Source organism: Panonychus citri, unplaced genomic scaffold (assembly GCF_014898815.1).
Source record: "Panonychus citri isolate SS breed McGregor unplaced genomic scaffold, ASM1489881v1 Contig00143, whole genome shotgun sequence".
NCBI lineage: Eukaryota > Metazoa > Arthropoda > Arachnida > Trombidiformes > Tetranychidae > Panonychus > Panonychus citri.
In genome coordinates, this window is record NW_026515548.1 from 1349541 (window position 1) to 1375551 (window position 26011).

General features: G+C 33.6%; 5 protein-coding genes and 1 pseudogene across 5 annotated transcripts; 2 read left to right on the forward strand and 4 right to left on the reverse strand.

Annotated features, from left to right (window-relative positions):
• The first annotated feature begins 1872 nt into the window (after nt 1–1872).
• Nucleotides 1873–9424, forward strand: LOC128396153 (homeobox protein 5-like). The gene is made up of 5 exons (XM_053356691.1): nt 1873–1913; nt 2149–2173; nt 2506–2704; nt 4000–6731; nt 7515–9424. Exons 1-4 carry the CDS (start codon nt 1888–1890, stop codon nt 6186–6188), a joined length of 2439 nt encoding a protein of 812 aa, XP_053212666.1. The 5' UTR covers nt 1873–1887; the 3' UTR covers nt 6189–6731; nt 7515–9424.
• Nucleotides 9425–13380: 3956 nt separating this feature from the next.
• Nucleotides 13381–15758, forward strand: LOC128396157 (phospholipase DDHD2-like). The gene has a single exon (XM_053356694.1). It carries the CDS (start codon nt 13610–13612, stop codon nt 15746–15748), a length of 2139 nt encoding a protein of 712 aa, XP_053212669.1. The 5' UTR covers nt 13381–13609; the 3' UTR covers nt 15749–15758.
• A 121-nt stretch (nt 15759–15879) lies between these two features.
• Nucleotides 15880–17692, reverse strand: LOC128396165 (cytochrome P450 2J5-like; annotated as a pseudogene).
• Nucleotides 17693–17781: 89 nt separating this feature from the next.
• Nucleotides 17782–20543, reverse strand: LOC128396156 (general transcription and DNA repair factor IIH helicase subunit XPD-like). Its single transcript, XM_053356693.1, is given in 3 exon segments — nt 17782–18267; nt 18357–18961; nt 18964–20543. Coding segments are annotated over 3 exon segments (2277 nt in total). The 5' UTR covers nt 20402–20543; the 3' UTR covers nt 17782–18033.
• A 92-nt stretch (nt 20544–20635) lies between these two features.
• Nucleotides 20636–21981, reverse strand: LOC128396183 (uncharacterized). Its single transcript, XM_053356724.1, has 2 exons — nt 21719–21981; nt 20636–21608 (listed from the first exon to the last, which is right to left on the reverse strand). Exon 2 carries the CDS (start codon nt 21597–21599, stop codon nt 20955–20957), a length of 645 nt encoding a protein of 214 aa, XP_053212699.1. The 5' UTR covers nt 21600–21608; nt 21719–21981; the 3' UTR covers nt 20636–20954.
• Nucleotides 21982–22127: 146 nt separating this feature from the next.
• Nucleotides 22128–25924, reverse strand: LOC128396154 (uncharacterized). The gene has a single exon (XM_053356692.1). It carries the CDS (start codon nt 25796–25798, stop codon nt 23507–23509), a length of 2292 nt encoding a protein of 763 aa, XP_053212667.1. The 5' UTR covers nt 25799–25924; the 3' UTR covers nt 22128–23506.
• Nucleotides 25925–26011: the final 87 nt, after the last annotated feature.

Consider the following 26011-nt stretch of genomic DNA (forward strand, 5'->3'; position numbering starts at 1 on the left):
TTATCAACATGATAACAAACAACAAACTGCATCAGTTGAATTTCATCATCTCTCCTTTTCGTTGGACTTTTTCATCTTCTTTTTCTTTGCTTGTTTTTAACAAGTTTTAATGTATATCTGATGAAGAATGGGAGAGAAAGAGTGAGAGGGAGACAGAGAAAGAGAGAGAGAGAGAGAGAGAAGGAGATGAAGATGATAATCAGATGAAGTGAATGAGAGAGTAACATGGGGATGATGCTACCATTGTAAAGAAAACAGATTGAACTTCATCTTCTAAACTGATGAATGTAATAATATATTTTTCTTTTGCTTCTTTAGATTGGAAGCAATTGTTGAGACAATCAATAAGACCTCGAAAATGAGTTGAAGATGTTTTCTTTTCTACAGAATAAGAATGGAAGATGAGAGGGAAAAGGGAGGCGGAGGAGGAAGAAGATGGAAAAAAAGAGACAAAGACAAAGAATTAAGATTATGATGATGATGATGATGAGAGAAAGAAATGCAAAAGGGGAGACTGAAGTTACTTTTGGGTGTATTTAGCTTGAAGATGCTGGTTTTTAATCCTTCTTATAAAGCTGATCTCCTTTGCAAGTTTTTCTTCATCATCATTCTTATCATCATTTCTCCTTGGTTTTTTATTCTCTCTCCATTCTCTCTGTCTTTTCTTTGGTTGCCTCATTAATAGAAGCAAATTTTAAATTGGAAGGGATCAAGATCATCCAATCATGTAGTCATCATCTTCTTTACTCTTTCTTTTCTTTCCTTACTCTCTTTTTTCATCAACTCATTTTGTCTTTACATGACTTTTCATCATCATCATCATCATTATTATCATCTTTATCCTCGTCTCCATCATTTTCCATCTTCTTGTGACTCCAATTTGCTCTTCACCCCCAACTAATTACCTCCATCGTCTTATAATCTTTTCAATATGCTTTTTTCTTCACTAATAACAAACTTCATCCAAACTTTATCCGTTTATCTAAATTTAAGATTCTTTTCTTAATATTTTTTTTCGTTTTCACGCAAAATCGTCAACACTTTTCGTTCAAGATTAACGTTACAACGTTACTCTTACATGTACCATGAAATAGCTTAGCGAATGTTAGTCATTTGAGTAACATTTTCAATCATCTTATTGTTATTAATGATTAACTTTTTAAATTATTGATTGTTGTTGATCTTTAATCTCTTACTTGATTAGGATAAACGATTTTCTTTCACATTTTAGCTTCTTTTTCATGTTTTTCTTTCCAAATCTGTATTATCACTTATTTTAAGTTTTTCCTTCATCTTGATAACGATCACTGTTGTTATCGCTGTTGTCTTACCTGATATGATGCTCAGTTAATCTTGACACCATCAAACGTTTTACTTTCACGTGATTCTTATTCTTTATCCTTATCCTGGTTTAATCTTTTCTCTCTCTCTCTCTCTACCTGTTTTATATATTTTCGTTTGCTCAGTTTGCTTTTTCTTCTGTTGGCTTACTGCTGAGATTAGCTAACATCTTAATCTCTCATAGGAATTATCTTCCTTTCTCTCTTTTACATCATCTTTTTCAGCTTATCTTCTTCAGATTCTTTCTTACTCTTCTTCTTCTTTATCATCATCATCATCATCATCATTATCATCTTCATCTTTACAACTACTAATCCGTTTACCATTTTAGTTTCAGTTTTAGTGACTATCTATTTATGTAACATTATACAAATATAAATTGTTACCTTTGCAAAGTCAACATGAAACTTATATATCAGCTAAATGTGATTAGTTTTTTTTTTCAATTAATTTCTTTTTTCGTTCACAATTAGTGATTAAATACCAATATCAATGATAATCAAATTGACCACGTTGCTTGATCCCATTAATCCATCATTTTCTCTAATGGATGGATTAATTTTTCAACATGTGTAATTTGAATTTAATTATTAATAAGTATTGGAAATAATTGAAACACAAATTGATATGAAATCTAATCAGCACCAGAATTTGTAAATAATCATTTTCAAGAACTTTTTTACCTTCGATTATATTATAAAATATCCATTCACCATTTTCATCTTAATCCCTATCTTAATCTTGATCATCTTCTTTATCTTTCTTTCTTATTCTCTCTCATTGACCCAACATTATCATCTCCCAAAGGTGGAAAAAGCTTGTTTTTCTCAAGGTAAAACGGATTAGCAGGCAAACATTTAAATCTTTGTATTACCCAACCTATTGTTACATGTTATTAGGTTGCTACTTTATCCAAATGAACCTGATTAAGGTGAACAGGGAAAAATAAAACAAGAAAATCACTTAACCTTCAACATATACGAGATGAAAATAAGACTTAAAAAAAAATGATGAAATTTAATTGTATTCATAATATCCCAATGGATATTAACTGATTTTCAACAATAGAAAAAGAATAAGAAAAATGATTCTCATTTTGATAACTTGTTGATTTATTAACAAACTTTTCTAATTGTTAATTTGTTTACTTTTTATTTGCCTTAGAGTTTATTGGCAGCTTTAATAGGTCGTAATAACAGATCGGGATTAGAAGCTGAACTTAACGAGGAGACTCGTGGTAAATTTGACCAATGGTACATGCAGCAAGTATTCAATCAATATCGTCAAATGGCAACTTTGGCTGCAGCTCAAGCCCACCATCAACAAGCAGCCGCTGCGGCAGCGGCAGTTATGGCAGCAACAAGTAAGTTAACAAATTAGAGAGCAAGAAAGTGATAATAACAATAGATAAATAATCAAAAATGATAATAATAACAACCTTTCAAAACTATAAAGACAACAAAAAAAGTACCTTTACCTTTTTTTCATCATCTTTATCTCATTCATCTCTTGATGATCCTCTCCACCCCCTTATCATCTTCCTCCTCCTCTTTCTTTTACTCTCTAACTAACCTTATCTCCATCTCTCTCTCTCTCTCTCTTCTTCATTATTATTATCATCATTTTTTTCTTATCATCTTCATCTTCTTCAGCTTCTTAATAGATTTGTTCAAATCTATTTTATAAAAAGCTTACAATATGCTCATCATCATTTGGAAACAAAACTAACTAACTTAAGAGAGCTAACTAAGTGAGAGAGATGCAGAGAGATAGAGACATGATAAAGAAGCTGATGATGATAATGATGATGATGAAAAAAAAGAGAAGGATTTGATTAAGATGCTCACTTCTCTTCATTATTATTATTTCTCTCACTTATATTATTACCTTTATCTTTTTGAAAGCTTTTCAAGTTTATTCATTTGTGTGTGTGTATAGATTTTTACCTGTCAATAATATAATATTTACAGAATCAAACAAAAAGATGAAGAAGAAAAAAAATTTTCTCAAGAATAATTTCCACCTCCCTCTCATCTTGATTTGTATATCTCTCTCTCTCTCTCTCTCACTCACTTTACTTTCTTACCACCCCCTCACCCTGTAATGAAACAATATTTCGTGACTTACCGAGAGCATCTTTAAAACCCTTGAAACTTATTGAATGCAACACCATCGCCATCTCCTCATCATCTTGATCAATATCATGCTTGACTCTTTCCTTACAGTTAGTTACTTTATTGTTGTTGATTGTTGATAGTTTTTGGTTACCTCAATGAAAGATGATAAAATTGATTGGGATGTTCACTCCAAGGGGTTTTCATCGGGAAATCCAATTTAATCCACCCACAGAATTAGCAATAATAGATGATAATAATATCATTATTTCATTTTCTGTTGATTGTTGAAAGGTTTTTCGTGAATCTTGATTTTTTTTTACCTTCTCATTTATATATAATTCATTTGATTCCATTGATTATGATTGTTAAGATGATGAGTACTCAATCTGATCTCATTTTAGATGATGAAAGAGCCTCTCTCACTTACTCTCTCTTGCAATTTAATATTTAATTTAATTTGATTGTAAAAATTGTTGCATAAATCATTTTAAATTGATTTTTATGATTACTCTTTTTTATTATTATTATTATTATTGCTCAGGTCAACAACAGAAACATCAAGCAGCCGCAGCAGCTTTAGCAGCGGCGGTTAATGCTGCTGCAGCATCAGCTGGAGCTGGTGGTGGTTCAGGTGGAGCTGTTGATGGTTCGGTAACTGATCGTAATCGTGGTGCAGCAGCGGCAGCCGCAGCAGCAGCCGCGGCCGTTGCAGCGGCAGCAAATTGTCAATCGTTGTTAAACCTTGATTTGGATGCATCAAGTTTAGCTTCCAGTGCAAGTGCTTCAGGTCATTCCAATCATTTAAAAGATAATCATCATCATCATCCTTCAAAACATCATCAACAACAACATGAACACCATCACTCTAGGGGACCAAGTCTTGCCTCTTCCTCTTCATCTCATCTTCCCTTAATTTCAACCGGAAGATCATCCGATTCAAGTTCAGGTGAGAGAGGAGGAGGTATTGCTGGAGATAGAATTAAATCAGAGGGAATTAATTTATCATCTTCTAATAATTCATCTTCTGGTAGTACCAATAGTAACAATAATTTGAATAACAGTTCTAAAGACAATGGTAATAATAATTCTAGTAATAGAACCTCACCGAATGCGCCTGGACAATATGTTCGAACTCGAATAAGAACTTCATTCGACCCGGAAATGGAGCTTCCCAAGTTACATAAATGGTTTAGTGAGAATCAACATCCAACTCGACCTCAAATTCAACAATTTGTCAAAGAATTGAATAGTCTTGAATCACGAAGAGGTCGAAAACCGTTAGACGTAAATAATGTAGTCTATTGGTTCAAAAACGCTCGAGCAGCTCATAAACGTCACGAATTAAAACTTGTTAATGGTTCTCAAAGTCCAACTTTAAGCAATAACAATGGTAACAATAATAGCACCAATAATAGTAGCAATTTGTTGAATAGTGGCCTACCCAGTCATTTACGTGATCCATTTGATGGGCGACTTGGTTTAGGTTCACGATCCCGTTTGAGTGCTGGTTTAATTCCTGGTCTGATTGGTGATCGTATGGGAGGAATGGGTAGTCTTGGTTCTGGTCGAGGGGGAAATGGTAATGGCGGAGAAAGTGAATCTTATCCCGATTCCAATGGTAACGAAGATCTGTTAGGTCAAATGTACGATGATGAGGGTTCCGATGGCGGTGATTATGATGGTGATGATATGATGATGGACGATGATTGTTCATCTCAAATATCTCAGACTCTTGACTTATCGGTTCGACCTGTGAAACGCCAAAGGTCAGATTCATCTCCCCCTGGTTCACCGATATCAGGACCTTCATCTTTATCCGATTTAATTAGAGGGACACCACCTCATACCGTGGCATCAGCATCTTCGTGCCATTCAAATTTTAATGTTAAAGATGAACCACCTTCAGATGAAGATGATGATGATTATGATGATGATATGGATGAAAGAGATTATTATCCCGTTGCAACCGGAAGACATGGATTAAATTTACAGCAAGTAAACAGTAGTATCTCTGGTAGATCATCAGGTGATGCTCATAATTTAAGTTCTGGTGCAAATTACCTTGGATCTGATGGTATTAATGGTGGAATAGGTGATCTATCAAGTGGTAGGCATCATTCATCTTCATCTTCCTCCCATGAACGTCATCACCAGTCATCTTCTAATCTTAACAATGGCGGATCTCATGGTCAACCAGATTCACCGGAAGAGGGACGTCGAGCTCGTCGCTCTAGAACTTTTATCGATCCCACAACCGAAGTACCCAAATTGGAACAATGGTTTCATCAGTGTACTCACCCAACCCATCCACAGATTGTTCAATACACCGATGAACTGAATAGTTCACCCTATAGACTGAAATATCCAAAATTGGAGCCAAAAAATATCCAATTCTGGTTCAAAAATAGAAGAGCCAAATCGAAGCGACAAAATGTTCCAATGTCTAGTTCAAATACATCTCCATTAGCATCAACTGCTACCGGATCAACAGGAACCTCGGGTGGACCAAACAATAATCCACCATCATCATCATCCTCTTCATCTTCAACTAGCGGTCCACTTGCTCCAGTCACCACAACAACAACATCATCCTCATCCTCATCATCTTTATCACCATCACTTGCATCTAATTGCAGTGTATCCTCATTATCCCTTGCAACATCAACCGGACCAGTTTCAACATCAGTTTCATCATCTGCATTAACCATTGATCGACTAATTGGTCATTGATTTAATCAACTAATCAACACACACACATACACATACATAGACACTCCAAACACATCATTCAATTGTTTTAAATGATTAACTAATTGTTGTTGACCAAAGTTTCTTCTTTTCCTATTCCTTTCCAAAAGAGATAACTTATCTTTCACCTTTTTTCCCTTTCTCTTTGACTGATCTTTTTTCCCCGGTGATGATTAATCAATGATTAGTAAATCATTTAACATGATAGTTAATTAATTGTAATCAACTATCAAATTAGCATCATGTTAAGACACTAAACACTTTACATAGTATAAATAGTTACTCTCTTTTACCTTTTCCAATGTTTTTAGTTATTATTGTTTTTTTTTGTTTTCTTTTTTACTTCATAAAAATGCCAAAAAAATTAGCTTAACTATCAATGATCAATCAATCAACTATCAACAAGCCCATCAAACAAACAGAAATTAAACTTTGTTACCTTGTAACAATTAACTAACAATATTTGGTGGATCCTTTTTCCAATGGTTATTTAATCCATGATGTTAAAGGCAATTAAACAAAAAGGTATGTTAATCATTTGGATATTAAACTTTTAATCTACTTTGTTTTTCAATTGAACATTAACTTGATATATTATCAATTTGATGATGAATTTTGATAATCACTAAACTAAGATGATTAGTTAATTGTTGGTATTAGTTTTTCTGTTAATACATCAATCAGTCATCGTTTTAACAGCAACAATTAACAACTACAAGTATTAATCCCTTTCTCCCCTTAGCAATCAGATACATTTCTCTCTCTCTCTCTCTCTCTCTCTCTCTCTCATCATCTTTTCATGTAAATTGTCAGCAAGTATCAGCAAGAAAAGATAATTTTCTCTCTCTCTCTTACTCACTCATTATCATCATTATCTTTTTCTAAATTATTAGTAACCCTTTAAGTTACTTCGGTGGATAAAAATTTCAGCCCTCAGGGTTTAGCCTTTTCGAATATTTTTCCCTGATGATCCAGTCATGAACATGATGATGGTGATGGTGATGATAAACAGGGAATCCTGAGGATCATCATCATCATCATATTTGATTCTCATGAATTAAGAGTCGCGCCTAGTTGATTATTAAACTGATTTATTAGGCCTCCCAGATGAAAATCTGTTGATGGTTACAATTTAACCTGTTTTCTGTTGTTGTTGTTTCCATTATTACATCAATAACTTCAAATTACATTAACAATTAAATCATTAATTGCAATCATTAATGTTCAACAAGTAAAACAAGTTATCATTACACACACACACAATCGAAGTTAATTTACTAATTAAATTGTCTCTTCTTTTTTTTTCAGGCTCTCTCTTTATCTTTACACTGCAATCGTCTTCCTCCTTTTCATCACTTTCACTAATCGCATTTTTTTATATTCGTGGTCACTTACTGATGATAAACTGATGATTTACAACAATTAACAACCAATCAACTGAGCGAAGCAATCACACCACCGATGATAATAATAAACAATCAATATATTATATTGTAAGCCCACCAACAAGTTATCAAATAATCAACACGAAGCTTATTATCAACTATAAGATACCAATGGCTTGCGAATGGCAATAATAACGATATCAACTGTTTCGTTAATTGTTATTATTTAATAACTGAAAGACAAAGACTTATCACAATTTACTAATCAATACACATCAATGGACCTCATTTCCATCATCACACTTTCGATCATCAACTTGGAATAAGGAAACAAAAAAGAAACAAACATTTGATTAACAGCATTAACTTTCACATTCTAACTTAATAATATCAACAATCAACGATTTCCAAATCTTTGATTACAATTAACTTTGCTCTCTCTCTCTCTCTTCTATCTCCCAATTGTTTTAAATTTAATAATCAACTTTTGTCCAATAATCAATTGTATTGTTTTACAAAAAGCTCTCTATCCAATTAACTATTCTAATTAACTTTAAATTGTTATAATCAAGTGCGAGCTCATAGCAATCAGACAACAAACAAAAACTGTGCTTTCTCATATTAATCAATTTCTTCATCATTCCTCTCTCTCTCTCTCTCTCTTTTGTTTTCATCTTAGTTAATTAACACAAAATTGTTATCAAATTGTAATTGATTGGATCAAACCAATCAACCTAAACGTGTTAACCTTTCACCCTTGACCCAACAATCCAAACCATCATAATCATCATGGTCTTTGACAACCAGCCAACAACATCAACAACAACAATATGCACACCTTATATATTATAAATATATAAATATGTATACATAACAATATATATACATACACACATCAAGAAAACACAACAATCCATCAACAAATAGAGATGATAATTAAAACCATCCTGAGGCTATCAACAATCAACATCATTCCCATTTAATCATTCCTTAAACAATTAACTAAATTACACAAATTTCCCACCAAAATCAATTTGTATTGTAAAACTGTTTAGTTTTGTTTTCATCTTTTTTTCCTTAATTTCTTTCCATTAATTAATCTTGATTTTTTTTTCTGTTGCAAATCAACAACAATTGACCAACAAGCAACTTAAACAACATTGAATACACAAAAACAACAACAACAACATACATATTATAAATATTATACATATTACTAGTCTAGGCAAGAGAAACTGTTCAATTCTGGTTGATTGTTACAGCAATCAGTTGATTCAGTTTTTTTGTTTCGTATTGTTAATCATTTTTGTTTAATTTGATTGTCCTTTCCTCCTACTTTCCTCCTAAATCATCATCGTCATGAAAAACACCAACACATCAACATGGACTTTAAAACGGATGATTAATACAAAAAAAAACACCAACAACGTCCTGATAATCAATCCAATGGATTAACCAACAAATCAACTTGTTTTTTTAATCGTCGATAATCAATCAATCAATCTGTAAAATCGATTGTCCTTCTTGATTAGTTTACTTTCCTTCTTTATATTTTCTCCCTCTCTCTCTCTCTCTCTCTCTCCATCTTCATCTTCATCTTTTTTCCATATTTATCACAATTTATATTTTCTTCTTCTCTTTTTTTTCTTCTCTTCCTTAATTGCCTTTACTAATCTGTGTTAATCTCTTTTCTCATTACTATCATCATCATCATCATCATCATCATCATCTTCTCCTCATCCTCATCCTCATCCTCCTCCACCCAACCCACTTTTCACTTGTGTTCTATGATAATAATGATTATAAAAAATAACATTCCCTTTAACAGAATCATCATAATGTGTTGATCATTTATCCCTTTTGATTGCAAACAATTTGATTACTTTTTTACAATTGATTACAGTTATTCTGATGGTGAAATGATTACACAATTAATAGGCTTTAATGATCACAGAAAAATTAGATTGCATTTAAATCTCCTTGCAATTAACTGGCTAAGACTTAGATGAAGACAATTAGGTTTGACTTTATTTTAAAACGCGAAAATCAATAATTGTTTAAATCGGTAACAATTAACTTTCTCTCTCGTTTTTAATATGATACAATCATTAGGAATTAACAATTTGGTGACAATTTTGATTATTATTTTTGATAGGTAAAAATTATGAGTAACACAATTTAGTAATTAGTTAAACAATTAACAATGACAATTGATTTAGTAATTAATGTTACAATTGACAATCTTTTTGCTTTATCATCGGAAACTGTTGTTAATTTGATTAAATTGATTTACCACTTGATTGTAAGTTAACCAGTTTATCAATCAACAACAGTATAGCAAATTAATGGTAAATTAATCAGTTGATTGTTCCAATAATTAACTGACTGAATAAAAGTTTACAACAATTTGATACAAACAAAAATTATTACAACAAATATCATTGAATCTGATTTTCTGATGACATTTAATTGTGATGATAATCAAATTTTATGAATTAAAAGTTGATTTAAAAGTTGCAATGTTAATTGTTAAATATTAGATAGGAAATTAATTATTCTAATTGCTGGAAAAACAAAAATTAAACCATTGAAAACTACGCCCTTTGAATACAACAATTTAAACAAGCAGCTAATAGATGATTTTACCCTGAGGCAAATTGAACATACTTATTATCATAATGGTAATGATTAGTTTAATTAACATTAAACCAATAAAATAATATTGATATTTAATAATAACATATAAATATAAGTAGCCAGTGGTAAATTGTAATGATTAAATTGGATTGAATTAATTGTTCCCATTCAAATTGAAATTCACATCATCATCATTAAGATTATTATTAACCCTTTACATATGAATTTACTTTTAATTGTTGTTATGATTTGGTTACAATTATTATTTAAACGGTCTCCATCATTATCGTAATCACCATTATCATCATGGTCGCCATTTTCCTCTGTCAGTCCGATGAACTGTGTCTTCAAGGTATAACTTTTTTAATGGATTGAAATTGATAAACTTTCATCCCTTTCACCTGAATTTAAAGACTAATTCAAATCAAGGGTTATGTTGTTAATATAATTAACAACAGCAAATGATAATCATCATCATAATGATAATAATAATGATAGTAAATCATAATTGGAGTTATCGAGTTAAGTTTTGTTTCAATCTAATCGCCGTAGGGATAAAGATTTATGTAGTTGGAAAGGGTTTCCAATAAATGATCAAGAGCTAACGAAGACCTGTAATCATAATCATCATCATCATCATGATGATGAGGCCTCTGATGAAGATAATGATGATTTTTGTTAAATCTTCTTCTCTCTCTCTCTCTCTCTTCATCCATTGATGAGTTTTCTTGACTATCCTTTTTTACATTGGACTTATTTCATTATTAGAGTTGGAGGTAACTAAAGGATTGTCAACTAAATGATTTGTTGAGAAAGAATTACAAATCAAGATGATAATCATCATCATCATAATGAAGATGAGAATGGGAATGATGATGATAATGATGATCCATCGTCACACCTCCTTCGAGTCATTTCAACTATTCAAATGATTACAGAACTTTTTTTCTTATTCTTCTTACTTTTATCTCCATGATTATCATTGATTAGATTTGAACACAGTAGCTTAATCATTTTCCTTTATTTTTCATCATTATTATTAGCATGATAACGATGATAATGATTAGCATCTTCATCTTCATCTTTTTTTTATCGTTCGAAATCACATTCCCCAGATTATGCCCTCGGGCAGTTTAATGTCTTCTTCAATCCTTTCACTTGTTTCTATCTCAAACTATTATTTATCTAGAATGACAATTAATACGAATAATGAAAGATGATGATGATGAAGATAAGATATTTTTTATCTTCATCATTATTGTACAATTTTTTTAGTTTTATCATCAACAATTAATCAAAATCTATGGATTGATTATCCCTTTGTGACCATTAATTTAAATCTGGTAAAAGAATCAATTTATTGAGGAGTAAATATTAATCTAATTGTTTATTAATTTCAAAGGAAATTACTTTCCACTTTTGCAAGTTTAAATGATGAATTTGTGCAGTTTTGATTAGCTGATTAATTGATTAGCTTGGTAACTAAATCATGATCATCTTTCATAATCAATGTGTGTTGATGGTTGAAACCCCTTGGGCCTAATTGTTTCATTTTCTTACCTTTCAAAAATTGGGAATTTACCTTTTCCTTAATTTCGTAAATATTTAAACATGTAAATTTTAGATTGTCTCAAATTAGCAAATCAATTTCATCAATGGTTTTCTAATTCAGTTTCTATGTTTATCAATTGGTAACGAGAAAAGTGATTAAGATTCAAGGCTTATTGATGTCATTAAATATCCGCATTTACCAAGACTGAATAGTCTACTTTCCTCAAAGAGTTACAATTGAATTATTATCAACAATTAAAGAATAAAAGTTTCATGATCAACTTGATTAAAGAATTTCAAATCGATCTTTTGTTTCAAATCAATCAAAGCATCGGTTTGAAGAAATTACTGATTCTTAATCTTACATTTATGTGCTTCTTGTTCATTGATTTGATTCCTTAATTAGCTTTTAATTTAGTTTTTTCGGTAGATTTTTATTCAAATTGTCAATAATAAAATCAGAGATTGATATTCTTGACATTCTTGTCTCTTGTGGGAAATTTATCCCGAACAATTTATTTACATGTAAGCTGAACGGGAGAAACTCAGTTGGAACCTTTAAATTTCTCACTATTTGAAAATCGCGCCAAAAATGCGAAAAAACTTTAAACATAAACACAAAGGTCGCCCCCTTATGAACACATTGTTAACCAGTTTTGAAACTTGACAATTAGTATTGAATATTTTTGATGAATTAATTGTTGATGGATGAATTGTACAATCACATTATATGTAATTCCAGCAATCATAAAGATCAGCTCATTACCACCAGGACCATGAGGACTTCCGTTTGTTGGATATTTACCTTTCATTGGAAAAACAGATCAATATAAGGACATTGATCGATTGGCCAAAAAGTATGGACCAGTTTATTTTATTTGGTTGGGAAAATTTGATTTAATTGTGGTTAGTGATTGAGTAGAAAATTCAATCCTTGAATTGTACAGAGGTTACATTGGTTCGTGTCGTCGTAGTCTATTACAACCTCCGCCATTGTTATTTCCAGAGGATGGTGATGATGATTTATTCAAATCTAAAGATGATTAGATGAACAACAATTTAAATCGATGATCATTCAATAACTGCCAATCTCTTTGTGTCACCCCTTTGGACCAACAATAACAACAACAATCGGAAAAGATTTACAAAGACTTACACCTAAATCTAATTTACATCCATAATTTAGTGTCAACCTAAATCAATATTTTCAATTTGATTCAATTTATTTCATTAATTGATAAAATTATGTCAAAATGTAAAACAAATTGTGTAACCATTCAAGTGACAATTTCAATAGTCAATCTTATTGTCTCCTCATCGTCAATCAATTAAACGATTGGATTAACAATCTATCAACAAAGTAAACCTTATAACCCTTGATAACAATTAGAGTGGACAATTAACTTTGACCGAGGAATAAAATTCTAGTTAGATAAACATCATCAGGTAACCATAGGAATTTGTGAATTTCTATTATTAATTGAGAAGCAGAATTTACGAATTTAACACATACTGAACTATCATGATTCTTATTTGGTTTAATTCTTAATTGACAATCAACAATTCAAATTGTGTTTCAATAGATTTACCGGTGAAGAGGGAAAAAAGAAAAGGGGAAAAAATGAGAAATCAAAACAATCTGAATGTTTGTTTACTTTTTTTACTCTCATTTTGTGATTAATTTTTTCTGTTTAATTGTTGAATCATTTGTTTCTTTTATTAATGTTAATCATCAGTATCCTTGTTAAAATTTGTCTACAACAATTTAATCGTAAATTGTTAAGAATTAAAGTTAAATAGGATAACCTTATAATTTAACTTTTCCATCTCATGACATCAACAATCAATTCTGTTCATTGGTTTCATCGGAAAACAGAATCAACTGATGATGATTGGCAGCCATTTTCTAGATTTGATTCTAATCGTTTAGAGGAAGCATATCAATCAACTGATGAATACAAATTGTCTTCTAACAATTATTCCAATCACAACAATCAAAATTCAAATGATAAAACGGTAAACACCGGGGAAAATATTGACAAAAACAAAGGTAACAATGAGTATATTGTATCAACGAATGGTGGTCGATATGATGTTCACCTGAAGTCAAGATGTCGAAGGTCAATTTATTGGCCGGAACCTGATAGTTTGGTGCTTCGGGCAACATGGTTCTATCGACCTGGAAGTCGAATGAGTTATAAACCGTTCAATGAAGAGGCTGTCACCTTATTGGAAAAAGCATATCAAGAAAGTGTTCAAACTGGAAATTGGAATCAAAAGATTTATCTTTCTTCGGGAGATACGGTCATTTTTCACAATTCCAAGGTTTTCGTCCATTACGAGGCCGATCATGTACCATTTACCGATGATTGGAGTAACATTACCGATAACTTAACGAAACCAGGAAAGGTTTGGCGAGGAGTTCATGATCTCGTCTTTGAAGAAGGTGAAATCGATTCAATTGATCATTTAGTGTTTGTTGTTCATGGAATCGGTGAAATTTGCGACTTAAGGTTACGAAGTTTAATCGAGGTTGTTGACGATTTCAGAAGATTAACCAATAATCTGGTGAAAACTCACCTTGCCGAAGAGATTAAATCTCCTGGACGAATTGAATTTATTCCAATCTCTTGGCATGCAGCTCTTCATGGAGAAAAGACTGGAATTGATAGTAGACTTAATTTAATTACTCTCAATGGAATACCTAAATTACGACACTTTAGCAATGATACAATTCTCGATGCTCTTTTCTACACAAGTCCAATCTATTGTCAAATTATCATCGATACTGTTGGTAATGAGCTTAATCGAGTTCATGAACTGTTCATTCAAAGGAATCCCAAGTTCAAAGGAACTGTCAATCTAATGGGACACAGTTTGGGCTCTTTGATTATTTTCGATATTTTATCCAATCAACTATCATCATCATCAACATCAATCAATCAACAAAACGCTAATGATACTGTAAATATGGAAAAAATGACCTCTCAGTCTCTGGAAGAAATTTTCACTTCGATCGATCTCATCGAGTACATAGACTTATTCAAGAAGGAAAAGATTGACACTCGAACTTTAGTGAATCTAGAAAATAAACATTTGGTTGAATTAGGACTCGAAATGGGCCCTAGGGTGAAACTATTGAAATTCATCGAGAATCAGGTGAAAACTCAGAGCGATCCTGATGATCCATCGAAATCTATTATCTTCAGCAAGATGAAAGCTCGAATAGGCCAACCGAACATCAATTATCCTTTATTATCATTCAATACAAAATGTTTCTTCGCGCTTGGTTCACCCGTTGCCGCTTTTCTAACGGTCAGAGGGATAACGAATTTATCCAATGACAATTTCCACCTTCCAACTTGTGGTCAAGTTTTCAATATTTTCCATCCTTTCGACCCGATAGCCTATCGTTTAGAACCATTGATTGATGAGAATTTCCAGCAAATTTCTCCATGTCAAATACCCCATCACAAAGGCCGTAAACGAATGCACCTCGAACTAAAAGAAAATCTAATTAAAATGGGATCTGATCTGAAAGAAAAAGTTTACAACTCATTAAAACCCGTTTGGGACTCACTTTATGGCCTTAAACGAGTACGAAATATAACCGCTTCGACTGAAGATCAATCGTCTTCTCCATCAACATCATCATCATCAATAGTAAACGAAACATTGGTCAAAGAAAATCAAGATGAACGAATGGATTCACAAGTTAATTGTGAAAACGATCCAATGGAAACCGATGATAGAGAAAATCAAAATATCGATCAAACCGAAATGGTTGATCTTTCCGATCAAAATCATCCCTGTTACAAATTTAATTCATCAGGACGAGTTGATTATGTCCTTCAAGAAGCTCCGATTGAATTTTTTAATGGTTATATTTTTGCATTAGCGACACATACTTGTTATTGGCAATCGGAAGACACTTCACTTTTTGTTTTGAAAAATGTTTATAAAAATTGATTCTCATTGATCATGACTGATTATCCAATAATTTATATCATAAATCAAGTTCAAGGAATCTAATCTCATTTCAATGAAAGTTTAACAATTTACTGTTATGATCTGATAATCAATGAATGTCATTTGATAAATTTCCGTGAAAAAGTTACCATGTTGTTTAATTGAAAATGATTAACTGTTAACATTGAGCTTATTTTTTAAGTTGATTATCTGTATCAACATGAACGTACACAATTAGTTTTAATTGCAATTTGATTTTTCAATTCAATCTTTTTGCTGGTCAAGTGGTTCGAACAATAATTTGGGCATATTTTTCGGACGTCGTAATGTTGTATATCCTGTCTCAAGTGAGATTGTCGAGCCTGGAGCTAATCGAATGCGATATTTTTGTACAATGCTCACTAAGTATAAAAATAGTTCGACATTCGCTAAACCTTCACCTGGACAATTTCGTCGACCACCACTGAAAGGTACAAGGAACGGAGGCTTGACCGCTTTCGTTTCGTGTTCAGCTAAGAATCGCTTTGGATCAAATTGCTCCGGGTTAACCCAAAGTAAAGGGTCTCGATTAAGAGCATAAAAGTTGAACATGACCAAGGAATCTTTTGGTACATGGTAATTACCAATGTTTGTATCTTGAGCAGCTCGACGAAACAGATTCACCGGAACAAGAGCCGCGATCCTGTGGGTTTCGTAGATGAAGGACATTGTCCATGGCATGTGAATTCTATCCGAATAATCTGGTTGTCTTTCATAACCGATAACTTTTTCAATCTCTTCACGAATTTTATCGAAATATTCAGGATATTTGAGCAGGTACAAAATGGCCCATGTCAAGGTGGACGATATGGTCTCCGTTCCGGCTGAGTAGAATGTAACTAAATTTTGTCTCAGAGTTTCCAAATTAAATTGAATACCATCAGTCGATTTCGATTTCTCACTTTTTCTTGTTCTACAAGGTAACCACCGATATAATCCTCGAAAATTTGTGATCTTCGACCTCTCGATTTGTGAATTTCAATCTCTTTTTCCATGTAATTTGCAAATTCTGCGAGTGATTTCAATATTTTGGGAAGTTTCGACTCACTCTCAAGAGGATTATCTTTTACCAGCTTAGGAACAGATCCAGAGAATACATGAAATAGCGAAGAAGATTCCCCGAGGGTGAGTAGAACGTTGTTTAGTTTTTCGCTGATTGGATCGTCATATTCAAGTCCATGGCCCATGAGAAGATTGGAGATGTTGTTCGCAACTGTGGACATTAACTTCGGGAACAAATCGATTGGGCCAGAATTGAGAGTTGGAAGAAAATTTTCAATTTCTTGTTTTACTTTCATCTCTAATTGTGATTTTCCCATACCAACATCACGAAGTATGTGTAAAGATAATCGCCGATGGGCTTTCCACGAGTCACCCGACATTTCGAGGAGCGATGGTGATTTAGGATTAGACGAGAAATTTTCCGGTCTATAGAGTAGATCATCGTTTGCAAATGATTCTTTCACATGTTTCCAATCACTAACAACAATTAAATCAAATTTCCCAATCGAACTGAATAAACTGGTCCATACTTTTTGGCCAATCGATCAATGTCCTTATATTGATCTGTTTTTCCAATGAAAGGTAAATATCCAACAAACGGAAGTCCCCATGGTCCTGGTGGTAATGAGCTGATCTTTTTAATTGCTGGAATTACATAAGTTATTATAAAGAATACAATTAATCCAATAACAAGATTCCACACTAATTGTGAAGTTTCAGAAAAACTGGTTAACAAAGTAGTTAGAATCATGTTCAGAGAATCACTGATAAAATAAACTACAAAACAATTAACAATAAATAAGTGATTAGAATTATTTTCAAATATATAACATCATAATTAACTTGTAACATTAAGCATAATCCAAAGTGATTATTACAATTAACAATCATAATTAAAATGAGTCAAACTCCCCGATGAGATTAACTTTTCTCGGAAATGTAAACAAACCAATGAACAACCTAATTGTATTCAAGATTAGATTGTCAGATAATTGGATAATTAATAAGTTAATCTAATTTGTTACGTTAATAGAATGAATCTTTTTACAGAAAATATAATACATTTGAACTCTTGTAAGTGTACAAAAAAAACATGAATGATTAAATTAGAATCTGTTGAATACAAATATAAATGAGGTGGTAACAATCAACCAAGACACGAATTGAATTGATTTTTGATTCTTAATGATTGATGGTGATGAATGGAATCACAAATAATCAGACTGAATGATTAACTTGTAACTTTAAGATGCAACTTTATCTATTATATTTTTCTTAATTTCTTCATCCTGAAGTTGTTCATATGTTAATAGTGAAATTCCAAGTTGATCTTCTCGAGTGAACGGCTGAGCCATTTGACGTAAAAATCGCTTGGCCAGTTGAACTCCTTCTTCGATTGATAAATTACACAGAGAATCTTTAAGATGTTCTTGAATCCATTTGGGTAATTTTCCTCTTTTATCGAACCTTGCAAATCTCTAATAATGAGGAAAAGAATCAAGAAAAGAAAAGATTAATTTATGTCATTCACCAAATGTAATAAGTTAATTTTCTCGTTAATTGTTACCTTATCAGCGAAACACATAATACCATAATCGGTTTTACCCCGAAGAGCTCGTCCAACACATTGAGCTGCGTGTCTCATTGCATCAAAGGTAAGAAAATCATTCTCACGAATCTGATAATTGTCTCTAAGATATTCGAGGCGAGCTTTTAAAATTCGCGATTGAGTGTACACATATGGAATGCCAAACATAATGACCGCTCTACCAAGATGATGGTCGAAATCAACACCCTCGGAAACTTTACCACGAGCCACGGAAAGTAGGACAGCTCCTCGGCCGTTTTCACAAGCTTTTACGTAATTGTAAAGCGCTAGACTGGTTTCGGCTGCATCGGTCGTTTCGATGAAAAGCAATTTCTTCCGTAATAGTGAATCGATGATTCCTTGTTCGTACCAAGAGGCAACAACCGTCTCCAAATAAGCGTAACTGGGAAAGAAAGCTACCAAGCCGTCTGGAACAATACCCGACATTTCAACAAGAAGAATACCAAAGTTACGGATAACAGCGATGTCATTACGAGATTCAAATTTAGATGACATTGAGACTTGGTCATTTCCTTTGGCCACAATCATCGGGAAAATACATGGACGTGCAAGAGTCATCGTTAGGAGGTTATCGTAACTGGACGGAAGTTCAATATCTTTGGATACATGTCAAGAGGTGATAGTGTTCCCGATGTTATGATGACCGTTTGAAAACGCTGGAAAACGGGCTTAATAGCGAGAGATGCATCCATACAGCTGAAGTGAAGAATTGGATTGGAAATGGTCGGCGTACGATCATCAAAAGGTTCAATAATCAAACTGAAACCTTGGGTGTAAGTACTGATTAGAGTTGCGAAATTACAAATGGTAACTAAAGGTGAAAAATCTGTTATTTCGGTTATCTCTAGGGTCTTGATTAGTGATCTTAGTCTTTCGGCACAAAATCTCAAGGGTTTCCTTTCAATGCAAACTTTGGCAGCGATGTCACGTAAAAATCCCGCTGGACTTTCCTGGACAACATGTTGAGTCCTTAATCGGGTTTTAATATATTCCAATAGTCTTTTGAGAAAATTAATAAAATGTTCCGCTGTTCTGATATTGCCTGGAATCGCTCCTTCCAATATTTCACTGGGAAGAATTGGATTAGCCAAAATTTGATCATTCTCACGGGCTATGTTGGCCTCTCTTAATCCTTGTACCAATCTTTGATATTCATTTTTCAATCTCTCTTCATCAGCATCACGAATTCCTTGGATAGTTGAGGCAAGAGCATTGACATTTGCTTGGCCTCGTTCAATTGTCCGCTTGGTAATGGTCACCGACAAAGATTCAATACAAACATTGTCGATATTATGAGCTTCATCAAAGACCACAATTGAATTACGGGACATTTCTTTCGAGACTAGATCGGCAATTTTTGGGTCTAAAAGGTAATAATAACTGTAAACGATAACATTGGCATAAGACATAGCATAACGAGCGGTAAAATATGGGCAATATCCTTTGGCTTTTCCAAATTCTTTGAGATCATCAATTGAATAAACACCATCGGGTAAAGGAGATTCTCTTCCAATAGCGTCAAATTTTTCAAAGAAATTACAGATTTCGATTGAGCTATCAGTTTTAGCCAATTCCCTCTTGTGGCTTGCAGTAATTGCATAGCATTTACCATCAATTACTTTACCATCTCTCTCCTTACTGATCACCGGATGGATACATAAATTTTTTCGGCTGGTTAAACAAAGACCAACAAAAGAGTCATTTCCTTTACCATACTGTTTATAATAATTTCGCAATCTTTTCAATTCTTCAACACACTTCTCAATCTCAGGAACAGTTCGTGAACAGTAGATCAACTTATTTACGTTGTAAGGATGAGCTCTTTGGTAGGCGATGATCAATGACAACAATGATGCAGTTTTACCGGTGCCTGAGGGCATTTCCAATAGTCCATGGCCTTTGCTGTCAATTGCTTTTTTCACCTCACACATGTAAGCATATTGTTCAGGGTAGATGAAGTCGTAAGGGAACAAAACTTCAAGCCCATCAATTTCCAATTTCATTATTGACAATTTAAACACAAATTCTAATAGTAATAAACTAAACAATTGAAAACAAACCAAACGAAAACAATATGACAATATTTTGGTTCATTTCTATTCATACAAAAAATGGAATCGATATCATCACATGTAAACTCCGATTCTATCGAATCATAATCGATTCCTAACCAATTTCTCGATCACAATTAACCTTTTCTTAATTGTTCTGGTTAATTGTTATCAAGGGTTATAAGGTTTACCTTGTTGATAGATTGCTAATCCAATTGTTTAATTGATTGACGATGAGGAGACAATAAGATTGACTATTTGAAATTGTCACTTGAATGGTTACACAATTTGTTTTACATTTTGACATAATTTTATCAATTAATGAAATAAATTGAATCAAATTGAAAATATTGATTTAGGTTGACACTAAATTATGGATGTAAATTAGATTTAGGTGTAAGTCTTTGTAAATCTTTTCCGATTGTTGTTGTTATTGTTGGTCCAAAGGGGTGACACAAAGAGATTGGCAGTTATTAGATGATCATCGATTTAAATTGTTGTTCATCTAATCATCTTTAGATTTGAATAAATCATCATCACCATCCTCTGGAAATAACAATGGCGGAGGTTGTAATAGACTACGACGACACGAACCAATGTAACCTCGATACCATTTAAGTGTTGAGTAAAAAAGGTAAGAATTACTAATGATTAAAGCAACTTTAATCATTGGATTTTTGAGAAAACCTTTATTCATCCAGATCATATAATCGGCCACCACTAAGGCCATTCCGATGACCAGACCTAAAGCAGCACCGACCCAAGGAAGATGACGATCAGATGATTCTTGTTTCATGGCTTTGTCTTTACAATTATGAATCAATTCACTTAATGATGAATCTCGGGTTAGATGATAAGCTTTCCGATAATTGGATAAGGCCAGTCGATAGTTTCCCGTTTCAAATTCAATTGTTGCTCTTTTAATGAAGCCTGAGGGATTATTCGGAGCCATTAGAATTAAATCTTTAGCATCTTGATAAGCGAAATAAAATTGTCCAACCTGTAGAAACGATGTACACCTTTTCTCAACCAGTCGATACTCTCGAGGCTTTAATTTAATCGCGTGTGTATAATGAATCACCGCTTCTCCGTGATTGTCCTTCGATACACAATCATCACCCAATTCCTCTAATTTGACAATATTATCCATGGTTAGAATCTAGAAAATATCCAAAATAATCAGTAATAAAAAAGAAATGAACAATTATCGAAATGTAAACAAACCATCAGTTGGTCAATAGAAAGACAGAAAAAAATTTGATCACTTACATGAAAATGGAATGTTTTTTATTCAATTTACTTCATTAACATCAATTTGATACGAATTTTGATTAACTGATTAGTTGCACAGTTAAATGGTTGGTTAGGGACACTAATTTATTTTAATTCTGTCAATTGTCAACAGAGAAAGAGACAGAAACATAGACACAGAGTTAAGGTTATGTTGTCAGATGGAAATGTAAACAAAAACTGTCAACATGTTGGATGGACAAAAGATTTTCAAACAACTAGAAACTCATAAACTCTTAACATTTGATTAGCAATTAACTTTCATCTTGATAATTATCTTAACCTCAACAGATAAATAATCTAATCTTACAGTTATTTAGTAAACCGTTGGAAATGGTTACCTGATTGTTTTCCGCAATTCTGTTGGCAATGATGATAAAACAAAATGTAACTTCAATCAATTGTTTTTATTTAAATTGGAAGAGAAATTGAAATGAAAGAAATTAAATTGTAATGGTTTCGATTTATAATATTGGGTGTTGTTAGAATAGCGATTAATAGGGAATTGGAAATTGGATCAACAATTAGAAACACTTTTGTCTTTCAATCTCTTTTCGAAGTGATTTAATTAGGAGAATCTTTTTTTTTTGTTCCAATCAATCCTTTATGTTACTTTTTGGTCTCATAAATTCAGCGACTGGTGATTTTGATCCTTGGGGGAAATTTCTGATTCGACCGATAAGTAGACAGTTAATTAGATGTTTTCGCAGTACCGATGGATCGTCTGAGAATAGGATATCAGCTGGATTACGGGATGAACAAAGTGCCTTCGCGAAAGCGATCGCGTATAAACCACACTGAGAATTGTCACATTGTTGGGTAACTTGTTCTTGGTAAAATTTAATCGCACCAACGTTGGGTAACATGGCGAACACTGGCTTCAGGGTCTCATCGGTATAGTCTTTACGATCGTTACATTTTGAATCGTAGATGGAAACATGGGAAGGCTCAGAACGGTAAATATTTGATACGGTGAACCAGTGGTTCTGATTTTCGTTTAATATTTGGACAAATTTTCCTTCCACTGGTTGGAATCCTTGAATTTGGGTCAATAGGACATCTTGAAATCCTCCGATGTTCGGATACTCTTTTTGTAGTAAATATTGACAAGCGTTAATTATAGAATCGGTTATCCATTCTTTCTCGGTTTCGAGGACCATCTTATCGAACTGTGTTAATGTAATCGAACCAATTTTCAACCAGACACAATATTCGGGTACATTTGTACCGTTCGCTGGTTCCGATGGCTTCTTTTTTTCCATTTACATGTTAATCGTCTTCTTCCTTGTGGTAATTAAAAGTTTCAGTGTAATTACAATTTTAAAAATGGTTGTGACATAAATTTAAGTTGGATTGTCAATTAATATTCGAGAGTTAAACTTAATTGTTGAGAGAAGAATAAAAAATCAACCTAACAATGTTTTTCTATTTCTTTGCTTCGGTTGTGTTGACATTTTGATTCTTTGTTTTTCCTTTTGTTTCGATGTAATTTTAATGAAGAAAAAAATCCAATCAATCCATTAAAATTACAAGGGATTCTCAATTAATGTGATTACAGTTAATTGGGTTTAGTAAAAAAAATTGATTCTCATTTAAAAATCAAAAATTTAATTTGTGGTTGTTTCTTTTTTTTGTTTCTTGTCTTGTATTGTTACCGTAAGTGATTCATTATTTCAAATTAATTTGATTGTTGGTGAAAAACTATTTGGAACAAGGATCAAGTCAAATTATTTAATTGTGCTAATTGTGATTTACTTGAGGGAATTTTCAAGTAGATGGGGTCGGCTCTGATTCCTGGGCTGGAGCTTGGTCATTGTCATCACTTGAAGTTGGTGCTGATGTTGGAGGTTGTGGTTGTGGTTGTTGAGGAGGAACTGGTGGTGGCGATTGATGGGAAGGTTGTTCCTGTGGTGTAGGAGTTGGTTCTGGATGCGGTTCAGATTGTAGTTGGATCTGTGGTTCAGGTTGAGGTTGGGATAGTGATGAATCTTGTTCTGGTTGTGGTGGTGATTGAAGTGGTGGATGTTGAGGTGGAGGTGGAGGTTGAGGTTGAGGTTGTGGTTGAGGTTGTGGTTGAGGTTGTGGTTGAGGTTGTGGTTGTGGTTGCGGTTGTTGAAGTTCTGCCTGCTGAACTTGTTGTTGTTGTTCTTGAACAAACTCTTGCTGGGAAGGTTGAGATTGCAACTGGGGCTCATGTTCAGTTGTTACCTGAGGTGGTAATTCAGGTGGTATCTGTGGAGCAATCGGTGGTGGTGGTGGTGGCAATTGTGATGGGTGGTTTGTTTGGAATTGGTGAGTTTGATCTAATTGATTTTGTGGTTGTGGTTGTGGGTCAGGATTCGGCAAATGCTGATGAGGTGTTGATTGTAACTCAGGTTGTGCTTCAGGATGAACCTGTTGGGCCACTGGTTGAGGTTCTTGATGAGGTTGAACGGATGGTTCTGGGATGGAAGGATGAGGAATCATCTGATGAGGTTGATGCATAGAATGAGAAGGCTGTAAGTGTTTATCCTTTTCTTCGGGCCTTGGTTCAATAGCGGGAACCGGGGTGATGACAATTTCAGTTTTATCTTCAAACGATTCGTTATCTTGATCCTTTGATTCGTCAATATCCATCTTCTCATCTTTTGATTTAAGCATATCGATCTTTGGAGGGTCAGGCATAATTACAGGTTCTATTTCCATTTTATGTTTATCATCATCATCAATCGGTTTAGTTTGTTGCATGGCTTGATTAGCTGGAACAGCTTCAATTTGAATAGTAGTGGTATTAGAGCTTTCAGAAGCAGCGATAGAAACAGCTGATGGATGCTCAGGATTACTCAAGTGTTGAGAGTAAAGAGTAGATTGTAATGTTGACTGTTGATTGAATGGTGGTAATGGTTGTTCAACTGGAGGCAAATGTTGATGATGTGGAGGTGCCTGGACCAATTGAGGTGGTTGAGGTGGATAGTCGGAGCGTTCATCAGGAATCGTTGGTTGAGACCATGATGGTATTTGGTGGTTCAAGTGTGACATGTGTGGGTCCATGTGAGATGATGGATGAGGAGGCATCTTATTAATCGGTTCAGCTTGAATTTGATGCTGATGTTGCAATTGAGGTCTAAGCTCAGCTTGTGTATATTGACCTTGGGCAAGTTGAGATTGATCGTGGACTTGAGAATGAGAAACTGGTGGTTGAGCTATAAGTGGAGGCGGTGGTAAGGAAGCCGGTGGAGGAGCTGTGGTGACAGACACTGGAACTGGAACAACGGTTGTCTCAGTATTTGTTACAGGAGTTTGACTCATTGGTGATTGCCCATTATTGGGCATCTCAGATGGATGAATAGTGGTAGTAGGTGGTGGATATGAACGAGGACCAGGAGCGGGTTGATTTGGGTCGACTGGTCGTATGTCCATAGTAGCCGCTTTTTCTTGGGCTAAAAGTGCCGCTTGTCTCTCCTCACTCTCCTTCTTTTTACGAGCTTCTTCCTTTTGAGCTTGTTCTTTCTTTATTTGTTGGAAAGCTTTATCAACCATTGCCTGAAAAGATGCCGGATCAACTGGTTTAATTAAACAACGTTTCTTCATTTCTTCTTGAAATGTTTCACTGGCTTCCAAAAATTTTCTCTTCTTTGAATCAAATTTCTCTTCAATCTGTTGTAATTCAGCTTCCAATTTTTTCTGATGTGTTGTCAATGATTGAACTTGATTTTTTAAAACCTTCATCCTTGCAGTTGTTACAACAGATCTAACATCAGGTACCACAGTGTCACTAAAAATCTCATTGATTAACTTATGATTCCGAGTGAATCTTGCACTTGCAATATGTTTAATCGAAAGTTCATCGCCATCTTCCTCTTCTTCAATACCTTGTATTGAAACTTTACCATCATTCTGTTTCTGAGGCGATTGAAACCCTTTTCGACCGTACCTTGCATAAGGAACCACAGGTTTGTCCGGAGGTTTGGGTGGTTTGGCTAACCTATTTTCCGAACTAGAAGATCCTCTTGATCCAATTTTCACCGGATTAAAACTCGGATGACCATGAGCCGAGACAATAAATGGATTGTTACTCATAATGAGTAAAAGAAAATGTCACTTTTAAACAAGAAACAAAAAAAGAAAAATTGATTTAAATAATTAAATTGATTGAAAAAAAAAGAAAATAAAATCCAAGAGAATCAAAAATCCAACAATGAAAACCAAGTTGAATCTGCGCAGACTCACCAAAAGAAAGAAACTCTTTCTTTTTGGAAGAAAAAGAAACCGCCAAGTTTGAAGAACAATCAA

Excerpts from the sequence above, each read along its gene's own strand:
- LOC128396154 (XM_053356692.1), bottom strand. The coding sequence starts at position 25,798 with ATGAGTAACAATCCATTTATTGTCTCGGCTCATGGTCATCCGAGTTTT.
- LOC128396183 (XM_053356724.1), bottom strand. The coding sequence starts at position 21,599 with ATGGATAATATTGTCAAATTAGAGGAATTGGGTGATGATTGTGTATCG.
- LOC128396153 (XM_053356691.1), top strand. The coding sequence starts at position 1,888 with ATGGATGGATTAATTTTTCAACATGT. Across the intron at positions 2,174-2,505 it reads AAAAGCTTGTTTTTCTCAAG|AGTTTATTGGCAGCTTTAAT; the intron begins GTAAAACGGATT and ends TATTTGCCTTAG. Across the intron at positions 2,705-3,999 it reads GGCAGTTATGGCAGCAACAA|GTCAACAACAGAAACATCAA; the intron begins GTAAGTTAACAA and ends ATTATTGCTCAG.
- LOC128396157 (XM_053356694.1), top strand. The coding sequence starts at position 13,610 with ATGACATCAACAATCAATTCTGTTCATTGGTTTCATCGGAAAACAGAA.